The sequence below is a fragment of the Choloepus didactylus genome, chromosome 6 (assembly GCF_015220235.1).
Source record: "Choloepus didactylus isolate mChoDid1 chromosome 6, mChoDid1.pri, whole genome shotgun sequence".
Lineage (NCBI taxonomy): Eukaryota > Metazoa > Chordata > Mammalia > Pilosa > Megalonychidae > Choloepus > Choloepus didactylus.
The window spans coordinates 110,638,800-110,656,125 of record NC_051312.1 but is presented as its reverse complement, the minus strand read 5'-3'; the positions used below and the strand labels follow the sequence as shown (position 1 = coordinate 110,656,125).

The following is a 17,326-nucleotide window of genomic DNA, read 5'->3' as shown; positions in this document are numbered from 1 at the left end:
CCTTTCAATAGCATCAAAAAATACACTGTATCTAAGGTTAAAGCTACCAAAAATTTGCAAGACTTCTATGAAGATAATATAATTTTATTTAGAGGCAATTAAAGAAAACCTAAGTAAATGGAAAGATATAACCTGTTATTGCATTTGAAAACTCAATATAGTATAAATGTCAATTCTCCTTAAGTTTACTTATAGATTCAATGAAAATTCCAAAATTATTTTTGTGGAATTTGACAATCTGATCCTAAACTTCATATTGACATGCAAAGGACCAAGAATAGAAAGAAGGCCAAGGTAAGAAGACTTGCTCTACCAGATTCCAAGACCCCTCCAGCATACAAGGCACAAAAGTGAATTCCTGATGGAATTGTAAAAGGCATAAGTATAAAAGCTTTAGAAGCTATCTGAGAAGTTCATTATTATCTCTAAGTAGACAAGAATTTCTTAATCAAGAAATGCCATGCACTAAGCAAGAATGAAAAGACTGACAAACCGAACTATCTTAAAATGAAAGATTTTTTGTGTATCAAAATACACCAAAAAGAGACACCAGGAAGTGGGAAAGCATATATGCAGTACAAATAACTGACAGAGAACTGGTACCCAGAGTATTAAGAATGACTAGAAATTGGTAAGAAAACGATAGCCAATCCAGCAAAAAGATTGGAACAGATATTAAAGGAAGAAATCCTAATGGTTAATAGACTTATGAAAAAGTTATTAATAATTAAGGAAATACAAATTAATACCTCAATGATATATTGCTATATATCCACCAGATGAGCTAAAATTTAAAATTTGGACAACACCAACTGTGGTGAGATTATGGAACAAGAACTCTTATCCTGCTGATGGGAGTGTTAGGATATATATATATATATATATATTCTAGAGAAATGCACACACAGGCACCTCTGCACATTTATAAGAATGTTCACAGCAGCATTATTTGTAATACTCCTATACTGCAAACTTAATTATCAGAACAAATAAATTATAGGTTGTATAATTCTATAATACACAACAATGAAATCCTATATAGTATAGAAATTCTATATAGTATACTAAAGTTACACATAGTATACATTAAGCAGAAGGAAAAAAGCAAAACACAAAAGAATACACATATATAATATTGGCGAGACTAAACATGCTTTAGAAATACACATATATGTACTTCTAGAAATTTATTTTAGGGCTTAATATTTAAATATTTTTTGTAAAAGTTCAATGTTTATGAAAACGTGTATGCTCTTATATTGGTTGCAGGATTTTATATGCATATATTATGCAAATGTAATATACATATATCATATATACATATTTGTATACACATTTATATATTAGATCAATGTTGTTAATTTGTCTGCTTGAAGTATCAATATTGAGAAATTTAAATTTAAAAAATTCCTACCATGATTGTGGATTTGTTCGTTTTTCCTTTTAATCTTTTTTTTTTTTTTTTTTTTGCTTCATGTTTTTCAAGGCTATGTGGTTATTTGTATACATGTGCACAATTATCATATTTTCCTAGTGGATTTTTCTTCATGATGCAATATGATGTCCCTCTTTGTCCTTATTAATGTTATTCAATTTAAATATTTTTTATTATACTGCTACAAAGAGGTTTCATTTGTTTAGAATTTGCCTGATGTGTTTTTTTCTATCCCTTTCCTATATGTTAGTTGTTTAGATTTGGGTTTTTTTATGTTTTGTTTTTAATTGCCTTAATAATAATGGTCTGGCCAGTTAAGGAGGGAGCCCGTATGGTTAGATTAGGTGGGAAATGACTAAATTACAACATTATCTAGTAATCTAGCCTGGACCATCAGCAAGTGGCATTTAGTTTTGAGGCTGTCTTCAGGAAACAATTTTTCTGGGCTCTGGAATGTCTTCATGTAAAAATTAGGATTTTGTTGGTAGAGGCTTTATTTTTCTGTTCTCACTTGTTAAAACAAAGACTAAAACGTTAGCTTTTTATATGGGAAAAAAAGGTATTTTTCAGGTTAAAAATTTAAAGCAGTTACCATTATTTATATTACTTTGGAAACAGGCATTATGAAACAAACACCTCTCAAAGTTCGAGAACTTTTTATTTTTTAAGGCTTTTAAAAATTTTTTAAAAGCTTGTGGCTATTGGTTTTTTCTGTTTATTTTCTTATTAAAAGACTCAAAGAAACATTTTCAAGTAAAAACTTCACATTTTGTGGGCTGGTGGCTTTGTAAATGAGGGGGTTTACTAAAATTGGGAAAGATGATTCAATTGGAAGAGATGAAGACAGGTAAAATTAGAATTGTGATTAGATCAGGGGTAGGCTGATTGAATTAAAATTTTGATGGTATATATAATGCCTGATCATAATCACATGATTTTTTATTTAGAGACTCTCTCCTGAAAGGAGATAATCTTTCTGAGTCTTGGTGTATCTTCTTTCAACATCAGGATTTCGTTCTAGCAGAAGGTAAAGTACTTTTTTTCCCCTTCAAAATATAAAAGATAAAAGCAATAACTTTTTACATCAGAATGCAATTTTTTTCCTGCTAAAACTCATTTGCTTATTCATCCATTCATTTACTCATTTGGAAACTGTTTATTTTATTTTATTTTTGTCTGTTGGTGCCAGGCATTATTTTAGGTGCGTGGCTTACATCACTGAACAAAACAAAGATCCATGCCCTTGCAGAATTTATATTGTGCATTGGAGAGGTAGAGAAAAAGCAGTAAGTCAACATAATTAAACTACATAGGATCATGGGAGATGACACATGTTATATCAAAAGAAAAAAGTAGAACAGGTTAAGGGAGATATGGAGTGTAGGGTGTTGGGAAAGAAAGGGGGAGGAAGGTTGCAATTTTAAATAGGGCTGTCAAGGTAGTCCTCATCAGATTTGAATGAGAAGGGCAAGATTGTTCCGGGTGGGGGAAACCCAGCGCAGGGGTGCTAAGGCAGGAACTGCTGTGTGTGTTCAAGCAATACCAGAAGGCATGTTGCCAAGAGGGGCATGAGCAAGAGATGAGGTCAAAAAAGTAGGGAAGAGGCTAGATCAGGAGAGCTTTGTAGGCCATCATGTGGACCTTGGCTTTTGTTGTGAGGGAAACAGGAAGCCAATGCATCCCCGCTATCTGATTGGACGCCCTCGTATCCCCATCCCATCCAGATGTATTACTGATTTTTTTAAATTGTTGCCAAACTGATGCTGAAAAGTGAAAATTGTTAGCTCAGTGTAAGATGATGGTGGCTTGGACTAGGGTGGTGGCACTGGAATGAAAAGTGATGGCCAAATTTAGGGCATATTTTGAAAGCAGAATTAGCAAAACTTGCAGATGAACTGGATGTGAATCATGAGGGAAAAGGAATTCAAAAACGAACCTTGGGATTTTGGTTTGAGTAATCAGTATGATGGTAGTGTCATTTACTGAAATGTTTAAAAGTGGAGGAGGAATACTTTCAATAAAAAATATCAAGATTTACATCTTGGAATTATGGGGGAAGGGACTTTATTCCATTGTTTTTTGTTTTTGTTTTTGTTTCCGTTTAAAAGTTCCAAAGAAAGAGTTTAGGGGGACCACTTTTAAATGTTCAGTTTTGTGAATTCTTTACATCTGAAAATGAGTTGGGGAGGTTACACTTTCACTTATTCAACAAATAGTTAGTGAGTATCTACTATGCGTCAAGGACTAAGTGATGCACTATCAAGATGAGCTAAGCAAACAAGATCTCTACTTTCAGGGTGCTTTTTTTTTCCAGTGAGGGGAGAGGGGAGATGTCTGATTTTTTTTTTTTTTTTTTTTTTTTTTTTTCCTGTTGGTGGTCTTATTTAAACTTCATCTAACGCTTGAGTAGCCATCTTATTTATAACTGCATCTCGTGCTGCTGGCAGTTGGGCCCACCATTCTAAGAGCTCAATGTTCGGGGAATAAACGAATGAATCTTTAATATTGACATCTCCCCTCCCACTAGAACTTAGCCTTAAAAATAAATAATTTTAACAAGCAATACGAATACAACCTTTGCCTTGAAGTCTAATATTTTTGCAGGAATGGTACCTTTATAAAGATCGTGGTTGCCCCCGTACATATTTGTTCTTTCTTCACATCCAATTAAATGAAAACACTAGCTTTTCCGTAGCCCAACTCTCTAGGCTTGTTGGGTCTAGTTCAGGAGAAAAGAAGCAGGAGCCGTTGGGTTTAAACAGTTTGGTGTAATCCTTTTCCACGTTCCCTCCCGCTAGTCGGGGACGTGGTATCGGCTACACGGGGCTTTCCGTCCACGCAGTACCGGAATGAAGGAGTCTGGGAGGGGGTCGGGGAAGGAATAGACGGAAGAGACATTAAGTAATTGGTTCTTGAAGGTATAAAATGATATTTAGGGTCTACTCTAAAGCTCTGATTTCAAACGCCCGCCCCCTGGGCAGTTTCGGCCCCGCCCCTTGTTGTCGTCACGCCGACTTCCACCTTGGCCTCTGCGGATTGGTCTTTGTCTCAGTCTCTGAGGAGAGGCTAAAGCACTTGGGTTTTGCTTCCGGGTCTTGGGGTCTGGCCCTGGGCGCAGAGGTTTTTGGGAGTCAAGAGTTGTGATGGTCTCTGTGTGATCTCCGCCGGCCCCTGCTTCGGACCTCGGCCAAAGTGAGAGGCTAGAGGGTAGCGGATTCTCTTTCTCATCTGGGAGGTGGAGCGAGAAAGGGAGGCTGGGATCGGAGGTAATGGCAGGTAACTGAGCGCGGACGGAGCTGCTGGGCTGGCCACTGGGAGTGCGGCCTGAAGGCGGCCCTGCAGATGGCGTTAAGCAGGTCCCGGGTTCCCCTCACCGTCCAGTCGGGCACTGGTGAAGCGTCGGCGAGTTCCTGGTGACAGCCGAGGGCGGGATCCTGGGGGAACGAAGTGATAATAAATAATCCGGGGTAGTTGTGGGAAGCGGCTGCGCTGCAGCGGCAGGAAACCCTGTTTTTCCCTTTTGAAAAATCTAAAAAAGTATACTGAAAATGAAAAATCCTTTCAGTTCTCCCAACCTTCCCACATAGTGACTTTTCCGACGCCTACGGGCTTTAGTGTCACATCTGCTAGGCAATATTCTTTTAGCTGACTACTCAAAGCCAAAAGCAATATAAGGAATGGACCGCTGATTTTTGGTTGTCAGAATCCTGTGAGGGTGAGATTCTTGAATTTATTAAATTCTAACCTACAGAAAAATCTGATTTGTAGTTTGATGGCTGTTGTAGGAGAATAATTGGGTCCATAAAAGATTGCTGGAGAATTTTGCCCAGGTAACTGTCATTTGAAGTTTAACAAGCTTTTCTCCAGTTTAACTTTTCTCTAGGATACTTAGTAACTTTGTCAGTGATATTTAAAAGTATTTTTGTGTTTCTGTGGCTACTAGCCTATTTGCTATTCTGTGTGCTTTAGATAAAATGAAAACCTTATGGAATCCAGTTGAGTTGAGAGTTTTTTAAGTCATTCATGGAAGTACTGTATTTTGCAAGTGCTTTGACATGGTGAGTCTCATAATTCCCAGTAATCTTAGGAGGAATATCCCCACTCTACAGATGGTAGAAACTTAACTAGGTGACTTGGATGAGGCCACACAGCCAGAAGAACTGGAACATAAACTCAGGTCTTCACTACAGAATTTTGTAGTGAATTTTGTAGTGAATTTTGTAGTGAAGCCTGAGAGCTGCCTGAGTAGCTACATTCCTTGTATACCCTGAGCATCATAATTTGTTATCTCAAGAACTTTTGTTTGAAAAAATTAGGTTTTGGAAATTATTTCACAAGTTGGCTATTGATTAATACTTTATAAAGTTAGAGTTTATCATCTTGGAAATAACTTGATACTATTTTTCTTCAAAGTATAAAAGATGACAACAGCAGCCAGGCCAACTTTTGAACCTGCAAGAGGTGGAAGAGGAAAAGGAGAAGGTGATTTGAGTCAGCTCTCAAAGCAGTATTCAAGCAGAGACTTACCCTCTCATACAAAGATAAAATACAGGTAATAAAGATTTTCATTTTTTCTTGTTCACAGAACAAGACCAAGTATAATGAATTGCATGGTAATGAGACAGTAGCAAGTTTGGGTTATATCATTTAAGTTGTCTGCTTTCATAGAAATAGAATGCAATAGAGTAAGTTTAATATTAAAATCATGCTCTCAATATTCAATAGAATGTTTTAACCAACATTCCATTAAACAGAAATTCCTATTACTGGGAATTTTCCATATGTAAGTGGAACAATAATTGATACCTGATTACCTCAGAGAGACCATACATCATCAATGCTGATCAGTATGAGATTAAAAGTGTTACTATAATGAAGCCTGAGCTGATATAATACTAACAGAAATTAATCTGCAGCCTTATTATGGCAAATGTGATTTCATTTGGGTTCTTAAAATATTAGAAACATCACAAGGGTGCCTGTTAGTAACTTTCAGATTAAGTTAATGATCTTTTCTAGTTCCCTCTTATTCTTGAGAGACTAGAGACAAACGAAGTTTTTTTTTGAATTGCCTCCATTGCTACAGCCATGTGTTTGTTCAGTAACATTTTTGCCCTGGTTTGTTTCTACTTTAGACAAACTACACAGGATGCCCCCGAAGAGGTTCGTAACCGCGACTTCAGGAGAGAGTTGGAAGAGAGAGAGCGAGCTGCTGCAAGAGAAAAAAATAGGGATCGCCCAACCCGAGGTATCAACGCTATCACAAACATTTGTCTCATAAAATTACATGTTAGAGATAGTTTTTCTTTCATCAGATAACTGGAAGATATGCATATATATATATTTAAATATTGGTATAAGCTGTAACATTTTCTTAAATGATTAGAGATGTTATCTGAGAGTCGTTCCATTTTCATCTTTTTATGTTACCTTATCTGATCCAGAGATACTCAGCTGCCATCATGTCTATTCAGATCAAGGGGTTTAAGACTGTTGACACTAGCCATGTTTTTTAAGATCCCATGGTTTCTGACTATGAGGTTTTCCTGTTTCTGTCTCTGATTATTGGAGGGCATCTAGAAGCATCAGACATAATATTTTTTTATGTTTCCAGGGTATGTAAACTGTTCCCTAAATTTCCTGAGAGGGGCTAGTCACTGTGCTAGGTACTCGGTATGATCCCAGTTGTCATGATGTTTAGAATCTAAACTCTGTGTGCCCACAAGTCTCTAAAATGTTATAAGAAGTGCAGTATTTGTTTTAGTAGGCTAAATGCTGATTGTTTTTCCCCAGAACATACAACCTCCTCCTCAGTGTCAAAGAAGCCTCGGTTAGACCAGATTCCTGCTGCCAATCTTGATGCAGATGATCCCTTAACAGATGTATGTTTTATTTATTTCTTTCATCTTGATGCAGTAATTTATTGATCATGGTTTTCTGAAATACTTTTTTTCTTTTGCCTTTAAGAAGTGGCCTGTGTTTATTTTACTGATTGACCTCATTGCTAAACTTTAGTTAATTTTAAAGCAAAAGCATCATTTTGCCATTGACTTCAAGAACAGCATGTTTTATTCTGGAGAACCAAATAAGAAAACGGTCTATTAAAGGGTATGTTTCCCTAAAAAACTATTTCCTGTATAAAAACCCGGAGATTAGGCTGCCATGCGTACAGCTCAAGAGGGCACTCTTGACACTAGACTACGTAAATAAATAGCCAGGGGAATTCTTCACATTTAATATGTTATAAGTGGTGCCCCTTCCAGATATGCAATGAACTTAATGGCTCCCTCTGTGCCAAGGGAGGGAAGTGATCTAAGCGGACAATTTTTAAGGATTAACACTTCTATTAATATTAAAATTTAGTTTGACCCTATAGTAATTAGTTCTCTACATTGGAAAAATCTGAATGGCCTTTCATGGGTTGCTTCTGTATCAGTAGTTAATTCTAGAGTTGACTGAGATTGAATTCCTAAAAATGTAATTAAATAATTATGTCAGGAACAATTTTATGAGATTAATGATTATTCATTTGAAATTGTATTCCTTTCAGAATTTAGCCTCCTTTTAAAATTCTTTTAATTATCCTTACTTTCTAGCTTAAAGCTGTTTTGAGGTATATAAAATTATTTGACCCTCTTAGGGTGATATATACCATATACATATGTTCCATGTTTCAGTAGAAAATGTTAGTTTTCTGATTTTAGAAATATTTTCACATTTGCATTCCCTTCTGGCCACAAAAAGTACTTTGTGCAGTTATAATCTCTGAAACACGTTAGGGATTGACATTTTAGTAAGTGTTCTCAGGCTATCTCATGGGATTTTATTTTACTTTTTTAGTGAGTTGTTGATTTTAATCTTGATATTTGAGTGCAGTTATCATTCCCCTCTAGGAAAGATAATCCTACCCCAAAGATTCAATAAGTACAATTCTTATGGAGAAAATGAGTAATGTTTGTTTTCTCTCCAATCTTGGGCTATCACCATTCTTAGGAGGAAGATGAAGATGAAGATTTTGAAGAGGAGAGTGATGATGATGATACTGCAGCTCTTCTTGCAGAACTAGAAAAAATTAAGAAAGAAAGAGCTGAAGAGCAGGCCAGGAAGGTAAAATCAAAGTGTTAAATATTTACATCTCCCCCATCTTCTCATATACACTAAAGTAGAAATTTCTTTTAATTCAAGTAATATCTTCTTGTATTAGAAATTTTTCTTGCCATGACTAGATATTATAGCTCCTGTGGAGCTATAAATCTGATTATTTTTCTGGCATCTGAAGTCTTCCGATTATGTTTGAAATTCTTTCCAAATAGTACACACATACCTAGTAGTACTCATCAAATTGTTCTTCATTTACCTATTTGTTCAACAAACATTTAGTCAGTGTATATTAAGTGTCAGAAGAGTCAGAGATGATTAAGATATAGTTATGGCCTGCAGAGAACTCCATTATAATGAAGCCATCTTTATCTCTCCCCTCCCACCCTTTCTTTCCAGACACTTGTGGCCATCTTTCAAAAGCTTTTATATAACCTAGGGCAAGTTATCTAAATCAACTGAGACCCCAAAATCTCATTTTACACAGTGGGAGAAGAGACTGTCTAACTCAAAGATAGTTATGAGAATTACATAGGATTAGAAGTTAATTTTGACAAAAAAACACACCTTAATTTTTTAAATTGTTTTATTGAGATATATTCACATACCATACAGTCATCCACAGTGTACAATCATATAGTTGTGCATTCATCACCCCAATCAAATTTTGAACATTTTCCTTACCCCAAAAAAATAAAAATAAAAGTAAAAAAAAAAAAAGTAAAAAATCATTCCATCCCCCCATCCCACCCTATTTTTCATTTAATTTTTATTCCCATTTTTCTACTCATCTGTCCATATACTGGATAAAGGGAGCGTGAGCCACAAGGTTTTCACAATCACACAGTCACACCATATAAGCTATGTAGTTATACAGTCGTCTTCAAGAATCAAGGATACTGGGTTGCAGTTCAGCAGTTTCAGGTATTTCCTTCTATCTATTCTAATAAATTAAAACTAAAAAGGGATATCTATGTAACATATAAGAATAACCTGCAGAATGACCTCTCAACTTCATTTGAGGTCTCTCAGCCACTGAAACTATTTTGTTTTCATTTCTCTTCCCCTTTTTGGTTAGGAAGGCTTTCTCAGTCCCACAATGCTAGGTCCAGGCTCATTCATCCTTGGGAATCATGTCCCACGTTGCCGGAGAGATTTACACCCCTGGAAGTCATGTCCCACATAGAGGGGGAGGGCAGTCAGTTTACCTGCCGAGTGGGCTTAGAGAGAGACAGGCTATGTCTGAGAACAAAAGAGGTTCTCTGGGGGTGACTCTTAGGCACAATTATAAGTAGGCTTAGCCTCCCTTTTGCAGTAACAAGCTTCATAAGATCAAGCCCCAAGATCGAGGACTTGGCCTACTATGATGGTAGCCTCCAATGCTTGTGAGGCTATCAGGAATTCCCCAGGTGGGGAAGTTTAATATTCCCACATTTTCCCCATGCCCTCAAGGGGGCTTCCTGCAAATATCTTTTTATTCTCTACCCAAATTACTTGGGAATGTTATGGGGATTTCACACTAACCTACATGAAACTACCAGATCTCACTTCCTATCAAAGTTCCGTGTACTTACAATATTTGAATAAACTTTGTACAAGTTAAATTACTTAGTGTGCTGCAGAAAATATAGATTCTGCACCAAATAAACATCTCTTCCATTGGTCTCACACAGAATTTGAAGTTTTAAAACACAGTCAATATCTTTTACCCTTTGGCCTGATTTGCCTTGGTCCTAACCAGACTTGGTCTCTAATTAAAGTCTGAACTCTTTTTCAGCTTTTAAATAGTTGCTGTATGAGGTAATACTGACATTCATAGCTGCTGAACTCTAGCTCTGAGTTTCAGGTGCCATACAGATACCTAAACTTCCACAGTCTGACCTGATTATAGACAAAGAGCTCAGCATCTCAGAATTTGGGGATAACCATTACAACTCAGGAATAGCTGTGACTGCTGTAAGAGCTTAGAATCTAGGGTCCATTACAATAAGCGTTCCCCTGGTAAGCTGTGTTCTAAGATTCAGTTCTCAGAGTCTACACATTATAGTTAGTCCATATTAGTGAGCATTATAATGTTTGTCTTCGTTTCTGGTCTACTTCACTCAAATGCCGTCCTCAAGATCCATTCACGTAGTTGCTTGTCTCACAGCTTCATTCCTTCTTGCAGTTGTTCAAAATTCTATTGTATACATACATCACAGTTCACTATTCTGTTCATGTACCCTTAGGCCACCTCCATCCATTGCAAATTGTGAATACTGCGGCCATAAACACTAGTATGCAAATGTCCATTTGGGTCCCTGCTCTCAGATCTTCCCAGTATATATCCCATAATGAGGTTGCAGGACTTATGGCACCCACATACTTAGTTTTTTGTAGAACCACCACACTGTCCTCCGGATAGGCTACACCATTCTACTTCCTTACCAACAGTAAATAGGTACATCCCTTTCTCCATATTTTCTCCAGCACTTGTATCCTGCTGTTTATTTTTCCCTGCAATTTTATTGAGATATAATCACATACCATACAATCATCCCCAGTGTACAATCAGTTGTTCACAGTATCATCATATAGCTGTGCATTCATCACCACAATCAGCACTTGAACATATTTATTACTTCAAAAACAATTTTAAAAATAATAAAAAAGATAAAAGAATAAAAATACAATCCAATACAATAATAAGGTCAGACAATAACACCACTACCAAGAATCCTATATCCCTCCCTTATATCCCCCTCTCATAGACACTTAGCTTTGGAATATTGCCTTTGTTATATTTAATGGAAGCATATTACAATGTTACTGTTAACCATAGACTCCAGTTTTCATTAAATCTATTTTTTCCCTAGTACCTTCCCTTTTCAACACCTTGCAAGGTTGACATCCATTTGTTCTCCCACATGTAAAAATATTTTCACATTTGTACATTTAGTCACCATCATTGACCACTCTAGGTTTCACTAAGTTATACAATCCCAGTCTTTATCGTCTATCTTTCCTTCACAACAACTTAATTGCTTAGTTGAAAATGTTTTTTGGCTTATTTGTGATTATCAGGATTAAATTGGATTGTTTATATTTGGAAATTTGTTTAAAGGGGCAATCTTAATCTTTTCCTCTGGAAACCAGAAACCTTTTAGTTCTTTGGAAAATCGGCAGTACCGAATTTATAACTTCAGTGCATAAAACTTTTTTATGGGATCATGTTGAAAGTGGAAATCGAAACTGTTTACTGGCCTAGTATGTTACTAGTCAGTATTACTAGAATATACACATAAACATACATACTAGTGCATCACATTTTATTAAAAAGCTCTTAAAACATCACAGGTATTTTAATGCCAGCTCTTGCAAGCGCTGTATCATAAAATGCTGTTATAGTAAGTGTTTTAATGAGACTCATTTGAAACATGTACAAAAAGTTTGTTTTTGTTAAAATAATCATCTTTGGTGGAGGGATCCATTGATGCTGGTAAAACAAAAAAGGAATCCATGGAATCTTGAACTATGTGCTTTTAACCGTCATGTCCCCTGAGAGTTAGGAGACCTGTTTTGAAACCATAATTGCAATTGGCTGACTCTGACTTGATTTTTCTGTGACTTTTCAAGTCTTACAGTCAGTGAAAATAGAATTGTTTTTGAACAAATTCCTAAAGAGATTTGAAGTGTCCTCAAGGCACTGTAATGGAGGAATATCTATGACAGATAAATCATATTGGCTAACTTCATGAATGAGTTACCATGGATCCATGGTGCACAACTAAATGTTTACTGAATTACTTATAGTAGTGATGATAAAAAATGAAATTAAGGAGGCAAATGCAGGTTTATAAGCCATGCTAAAGGAATTTGGGTTTTATTCTTTTTTTTTTTTTTTTTCTTATTCGATTTTATTCTGAAGGATATGAGGAGCCAGTCAATTTCAGCGGGAGGTTGATAAGATTGGATATGCATTTTAGAAAGAAATTTTCTTGTGCAGTTATGAGAATTGTGACAGGCATTGGAATTGAAAAAAAAGGTGAACAGATGCTAATGGGGACATCAAGGAAGTAAAATTGATCAGATGTAGTGACTGATTGGATGTGGCATCAAAGATGATCCCCAGATTTCTGGGTAGATGTGTCATTAATACAGGGAAACCAGAACAGCTCAGCTGTTTTTAATGGGCTTCTGTTTAAGATTTCATTTGAGCAAAGGATTGTTCTGCTTAAAAACAGAAGAGCGGGAAAAAGACTTGGAAAAGACATTGACATAGGTTAATGCTAGGAATCTAGGAAAGTAGAATTTATATGGATTAGAAGGCTCAGAGGAGAATTCAGAAAGGAGGTAGAATTTGGAATAGGCTTTGAAGACTGGTGATATTTAGGTGAAAAAAGAAAAGTATTAAAGTATAGTTCTCATCAAAGTGGAATAGAAGAGCCTAATACCTATAATTATCATTTTTATCTGATTTTTTAGTCATAATTGTAAGAGCATTCCTAATACCACTTGCACATCACTAGAGGGCAGTTCTGTTTCACATTCCTTATGAATTTAAGGATTGGGTTTTCCTTTTCTGCTGGAGAAGGATTCCACAAATGCTGGTATCCGCGAGCCAGCTGTTGCGAGCACACTCCCTTCCCTTCCTCCTCCTCGAGGAAGGGACGGCGGGCACTAGCGATCAGCGGTGGCAGCCTCCGCTCCTGGGGGTGGTGGGCGGGGGATGTTCTGCATGCCCCAGGCCAGGCCGGCGACCCGCTCCCACCCGCCACCCGCCGCGGAGCAGGCTGCGGGCACCATGGACTCGCGAGAGCAACGGTCGCGGCCGCCTCATACACCCCACGCTCCCCAATAAAGCTTTATTTACGAAAATGGGGTAGTAAGGATTTGGGCTGCAGGCCATCTGACCTCTAGTGTTTGTTCATGAAGTATAGTGTATCTGGTACTTGAAATATTCAAAGTGTTCATGAATTATTTTCCCCAGTGCTGTGTGTGACAATCATCCAGTTACTTCAAGGGAAATATTCCAAATGTAAAAAGGCCGAGACCTTTTTATTGTGTATTCGTGTACTATTTAAAGCAAGTTTGTATGTACTTCAGGAAAGAAAACAGATTTAAATATTCATTTAATAATGAATCACATTTATTATTACAAGTTTGGATATTTTGTATACTTGAGCTGTTATTTTTCTAGCACTTCAGAGAAATGTCTTTTCACTTTCAGCAATTTTAGAAGTAAAATATATAGTTTTTAGAAAGCTGTCTGCTCTTAATCTGTGATGGATGGTTCCTGATGTTGTTTGCTTAAGATCTAATCAGTGATCTAAATGAATTTTCTTGTTTATTTCCCTGCAAATTGCATTTTCTTACCTCCCAGTTTTTTGTTCTCATAAAAATGAAATCCATTGTTCACATTTAGATATTAAAAATAAAGTATCAGTAAACTTTATGGAAAATTAGATTATTTTTCTCGGTGGTCTAACGCAAACTAAAAATTCCTTTTAAATTGACTTCCAGGCAGCCCCTTTTACCTTAATCCATTGTCATCAATTTGTCATCCCCAAAATACAGCAAAATGGGATCTTTTTTTGGTTTGAGATAGCCTGAAATCAGGTAAATCTGGAAATTGTAACAAGGAGTTATTTTATATTTCTAATTCTAAGAATAGAACTGAGGATGATTTGAGTTAAAAAAAGTTAATAAAAGTGAAGAATGACAGTGTTATAACTGGTGGAAGATGAGAGGTGTAAAACTAAAAGGTCGGTATAGAATCATAAGTACAAAACAGAGAAACGCCAGGTGAATTAGTAGAAATGCACATTAACCGAATATAATTTTTTTACCTGGTAGTTTATTTTACTCTAGGAAATACTTCTCGATTAATTTTAACTTGTCAGCAATCCTAGAGACAGTTTACATTATTAGTAATTCACAATTATTTTTAACCCCAGTTGTGTACAGTTTGCACCCCTTCTTTAAGGTAGTAGCCTTACTAAATATGTTTTGTGGATGTTTAATGTGTTCTTAAATTACTAGAATGTTTATTGGTATACTATCTTAAGCAACTTTGTACTTTAAGAAAATAGATTTAAATATTCATTTCATAGAATTTCAGAGTTGGAAGAGACTAAACAATGTATGTGTGATGGTGAGCATGAAATATAATAAAAAGGCCAAATTATTTTATTTTGATATGTGAGACTTTTCCTGGTATGTGTTCAAAACAAAAAACCTAACTTGATGCTTACCTGTTTTCCCTGTAAAATCATGACGGTTTTTTTTTTTAAATATGAACTATAGAAGTAAATTGACCCCAGGAATTAATGAACGTATGAAATGTAAATAAATGTGAATCTGCTGCTATCATTGACAGGAACAAGAACAAAAAGCTGAAGAAGAAAGGATTCGTATGGAAAACATTCTTAGTGGAAACCCACTCCTTAATCTCACTGGCCCATCCCAGCCTCAGGCCAACTTCAAAGTTAAAAGAAGGTATTATACTGTAATGAGTTGGCTATATGTACAGATTATAGTTGGATAGCAAAGTACATTATGTAAAACTTCTAAAACCCTACCTTCCATGGACAATATTCTTTACTGGATTTTGGAATAATGGAAGAAGGAGAATGAAAGAAAAATTTATTTTCAACAAATAGGTAGAATAACCAGCTGTGTCCCAGATATTGTTCTAGGCACTAGAGTTAGAACATTACTGAGCCCTTGACCTTATAAAACTTGCATTTTAGATGTATGTGCCAAGGGTCCCCAAGCCTATCCCACCACCACCACCCCGAGTTCAGAGATTTACCCAGGAACTCAAGGGACTCAGCTTGTAGTGACACTAATGTGTAAGATTTATTACAGTAGTGTGGTAAAGGTGCACAGCCAGATCATAAAGGGAAAAGACACAAGCTGAGCTTTGGAAGAATCCACTTGCAGGTTTCCTTAAGGTCTTTTGCTCCCTTGAGAGGTCACACAGTGCATTCTTCCCACAGCAATGAAACCGCAGCAACAAGTGTGGTATTTCTGACCTGGGAAGCCCATTAAGACTCATTGCTTAAGATTTTTATTGGGGATTGGTTGTGTAAGCACCCCCTGCCTAGCACATACCAAAATTCAGACTCCCAGAAGGAAAACATCTAAACTGGACTCCTCCTTGCACCCTCACCAACCTCTCCATCTATATCCCCAATTCTTAGCAGTTTAAATGTAAAATGATACCAGCAACCTGTTGTAAACTTCCAATGTTCTTCCCAACTCATTTGGGGTAAAAGTGCAAGTCCTTGTAATGGCCTATAAAGCTATAATGACGTACCCCCTCCATGCGCATAGTCAAGGAAGGTTTTGCTGATTACACTGTATTAAGAATTATTTTATCATTTTCAGTGACATTGCCACATTGAATGATGTATATTTGGGCATTCATTATTGTAATGACATAGCTTTGCGATACACATGGTATTCTGGTCTTCTACTAAGTATTATAAGAATGTGGTATATCACTATAAAATATGTTAAAGAGTATTGAAAGAGTTCAGATGTTTTACTGTCTAAAATTTGTATTCGTAGATAAAGTGAGGAATATTTCTAGATTAATATGTAAAACGGTATAATAAGAGTGATCCTAAAGTATTTAAATTCTGCTTACTTTTCTTTCTAATCTGAACTCTTGGGGATTATGTCATACTGTTTTCTTTAGTGTTTTGTTTTGTTTTTGTTTTTGTTTTCCTTTCAGGTGGGATGATGATGTTGTCTTCAAGAACTGTGCAAAAGGTGTAGATGATCAGAAGAAAGACAAAAGATTTGTAAATGATACGCTCCGATCTGAATTTCACAAGAAGTTCATGGAGAAATATATTAAGTAGTACAGTTTTATGTGCTTAATTATTAAAAGACCATAAAATGTAAAGGATCATTCTGGCTTATTATCATTTGTTTTTTTGTTTTTGTTTTAGTTCCCCCCCCCCCCAATTGTGCATAGGCTTCCCTCATTTTAAGTTCCAAAATACCTTTTCCTTTAGTGATACTGTATTTGATAATGGACTTGGGAATTGGTTTAACCCAATTTCCATTCTTTGAATGTTCCCAGACGTGTTTTTTTTTAATATGGGAAAATGGAATGACTTGTAATAAATACTTTAAGAGTTTAAATACCAACTGTGTCCCCAACTTTTTGTAATTTGTGCAGCTTATAAAAAGTACATATTTTATTTTGAAAAGAAAAATTAGTTTCATGTATTGTGTTTCTTTGTTCATCAGTTTTTCTCTTTATATTCTCTGGCACGATTTAAGGTCAGTTAATTCATGGTATCATGGTATTTTCTCTGTGTCTTTTCCAAAAGAGTGTGACCAAGATTAAAGGGTTTCCATTTTGGACTACATGTTGATATGGAAGTGTGTCTCCAATCAATGAGCTCCCTGAGTGTGTCTGAGGAAATACAGGGTGCCTCTCCCTTTCCTGGTCGCCCCTTTCTCATCTTTTGGCCTTAGACGTCAACTCTGTAAGCATGTCTAGGAAGCATGTGGTGCTCAGCTGTGTTCTGGATGCTCATTTGCCATGTTTCTCTTGAAACAATGAGATAGCATTTGCACACTGGCACACAGATGCAAAGCCCAGGAAAGTTTAAACTCAAAGAATACATAAAATAAAGCCTTTTGGAAATAGGGTTTTGCTTGTGTATTATCTTGGAGAGTATATCTGGGAGGTGAGAAGGAGACACAGCTGAACTTGAATAAAAAAACACTATTGGGAAATGAAGCTTTCCTAACCCTGATCTGTGATATAAGGGTGCCACTTGGGTAGGAAAT

The 17,326-nt window shown here is 36.3% G+C and overlaps 2 protein-coding genes across 5 annotated transcripts in view; one reads left to right on the top strand and one right to left on the bottom strand.

Annotated features, from left to right (window-relative positions):
• The window catches only part of KDM4D (lysine demethylase 4D), a 37,808-nt gene extending 33,416 nt beyond the window's left edge, over positions 1-4,392 (bottom strand). The window contains exon 1 of the mRNA XM_037841160.1: positions 4,049-4,392. The gene's annotated coding sequence lies outside the window, so the exon portion shown is untranslated. The remainder of the gene's footprint in view (positions 1-4,048) is intronic.
• Positions 4,393-4,494: 102 nt separating this feature from the next.
• CWC15 (CWC15 spliceosome associated protein homolog) lies at positions 4,495-16,675 on the top strand. Of its 4 annotated transcripts, none has more exons than XM_037841298.1 (7): positions 4,495-4,627; positions 5,849-5,987; positions 6,571-6,683; positions 7,229-7,317; positions 8,429-8,542; positions 14,892-15,010; positions 16,254-16,675. In XM_037841298.1, the coding sequence occupies exons 2-7, from the start codon at positions 5,857-5,859 to the stop codon at positions 16,381-16,383; spliced, it is 696 nt and encodes a 231-aa protein (XP_037697226.1). In that variant the 5' UTR covers positions 4,495-4,627; positions 5,849-5,856; the 3' UTR covers positions 16,384-16,675. The 4 variants fall into 4 exon arrangements, with proteins under 4 accessions (XP_037697226.1, XP_037697227.1, XP_037697228.1 ...); XM_037841299.1 differs by having other exon boundaries at positions 4,532-4,642; XM_037841300.1 differs by having other exon boundaries at positions 4,554-4,701.
• The last annotated feature ends 651 nt before the right edge of the window (positions 16,676-17,326 follow it).

Excerpts from the sequence above, each read along its gene's own strand:
- CWC15 (XM_037841298.1), top strand. The coding sequence starts at position 5,857 with ATGACAACAGCAGCCAGGCCAACTTTTGAACCTGCAAGAGGTGGAAGA. Across the intron at positions 5,988-6,570 it reads CATACAAAGATAAAATACAG|ACAAACTACACAGGATGCCC; the intron begins GTAATAAAGATT and ends TTTCTACTTTAG. Across the intron at positions 8,543-14,891 it reads CTGAAGAGCAGGCCAGGAAG|GAACAAGAACAAAAAGCTGA; the intron begins GTAAAATCAAAG and ends TATCATTGACAG.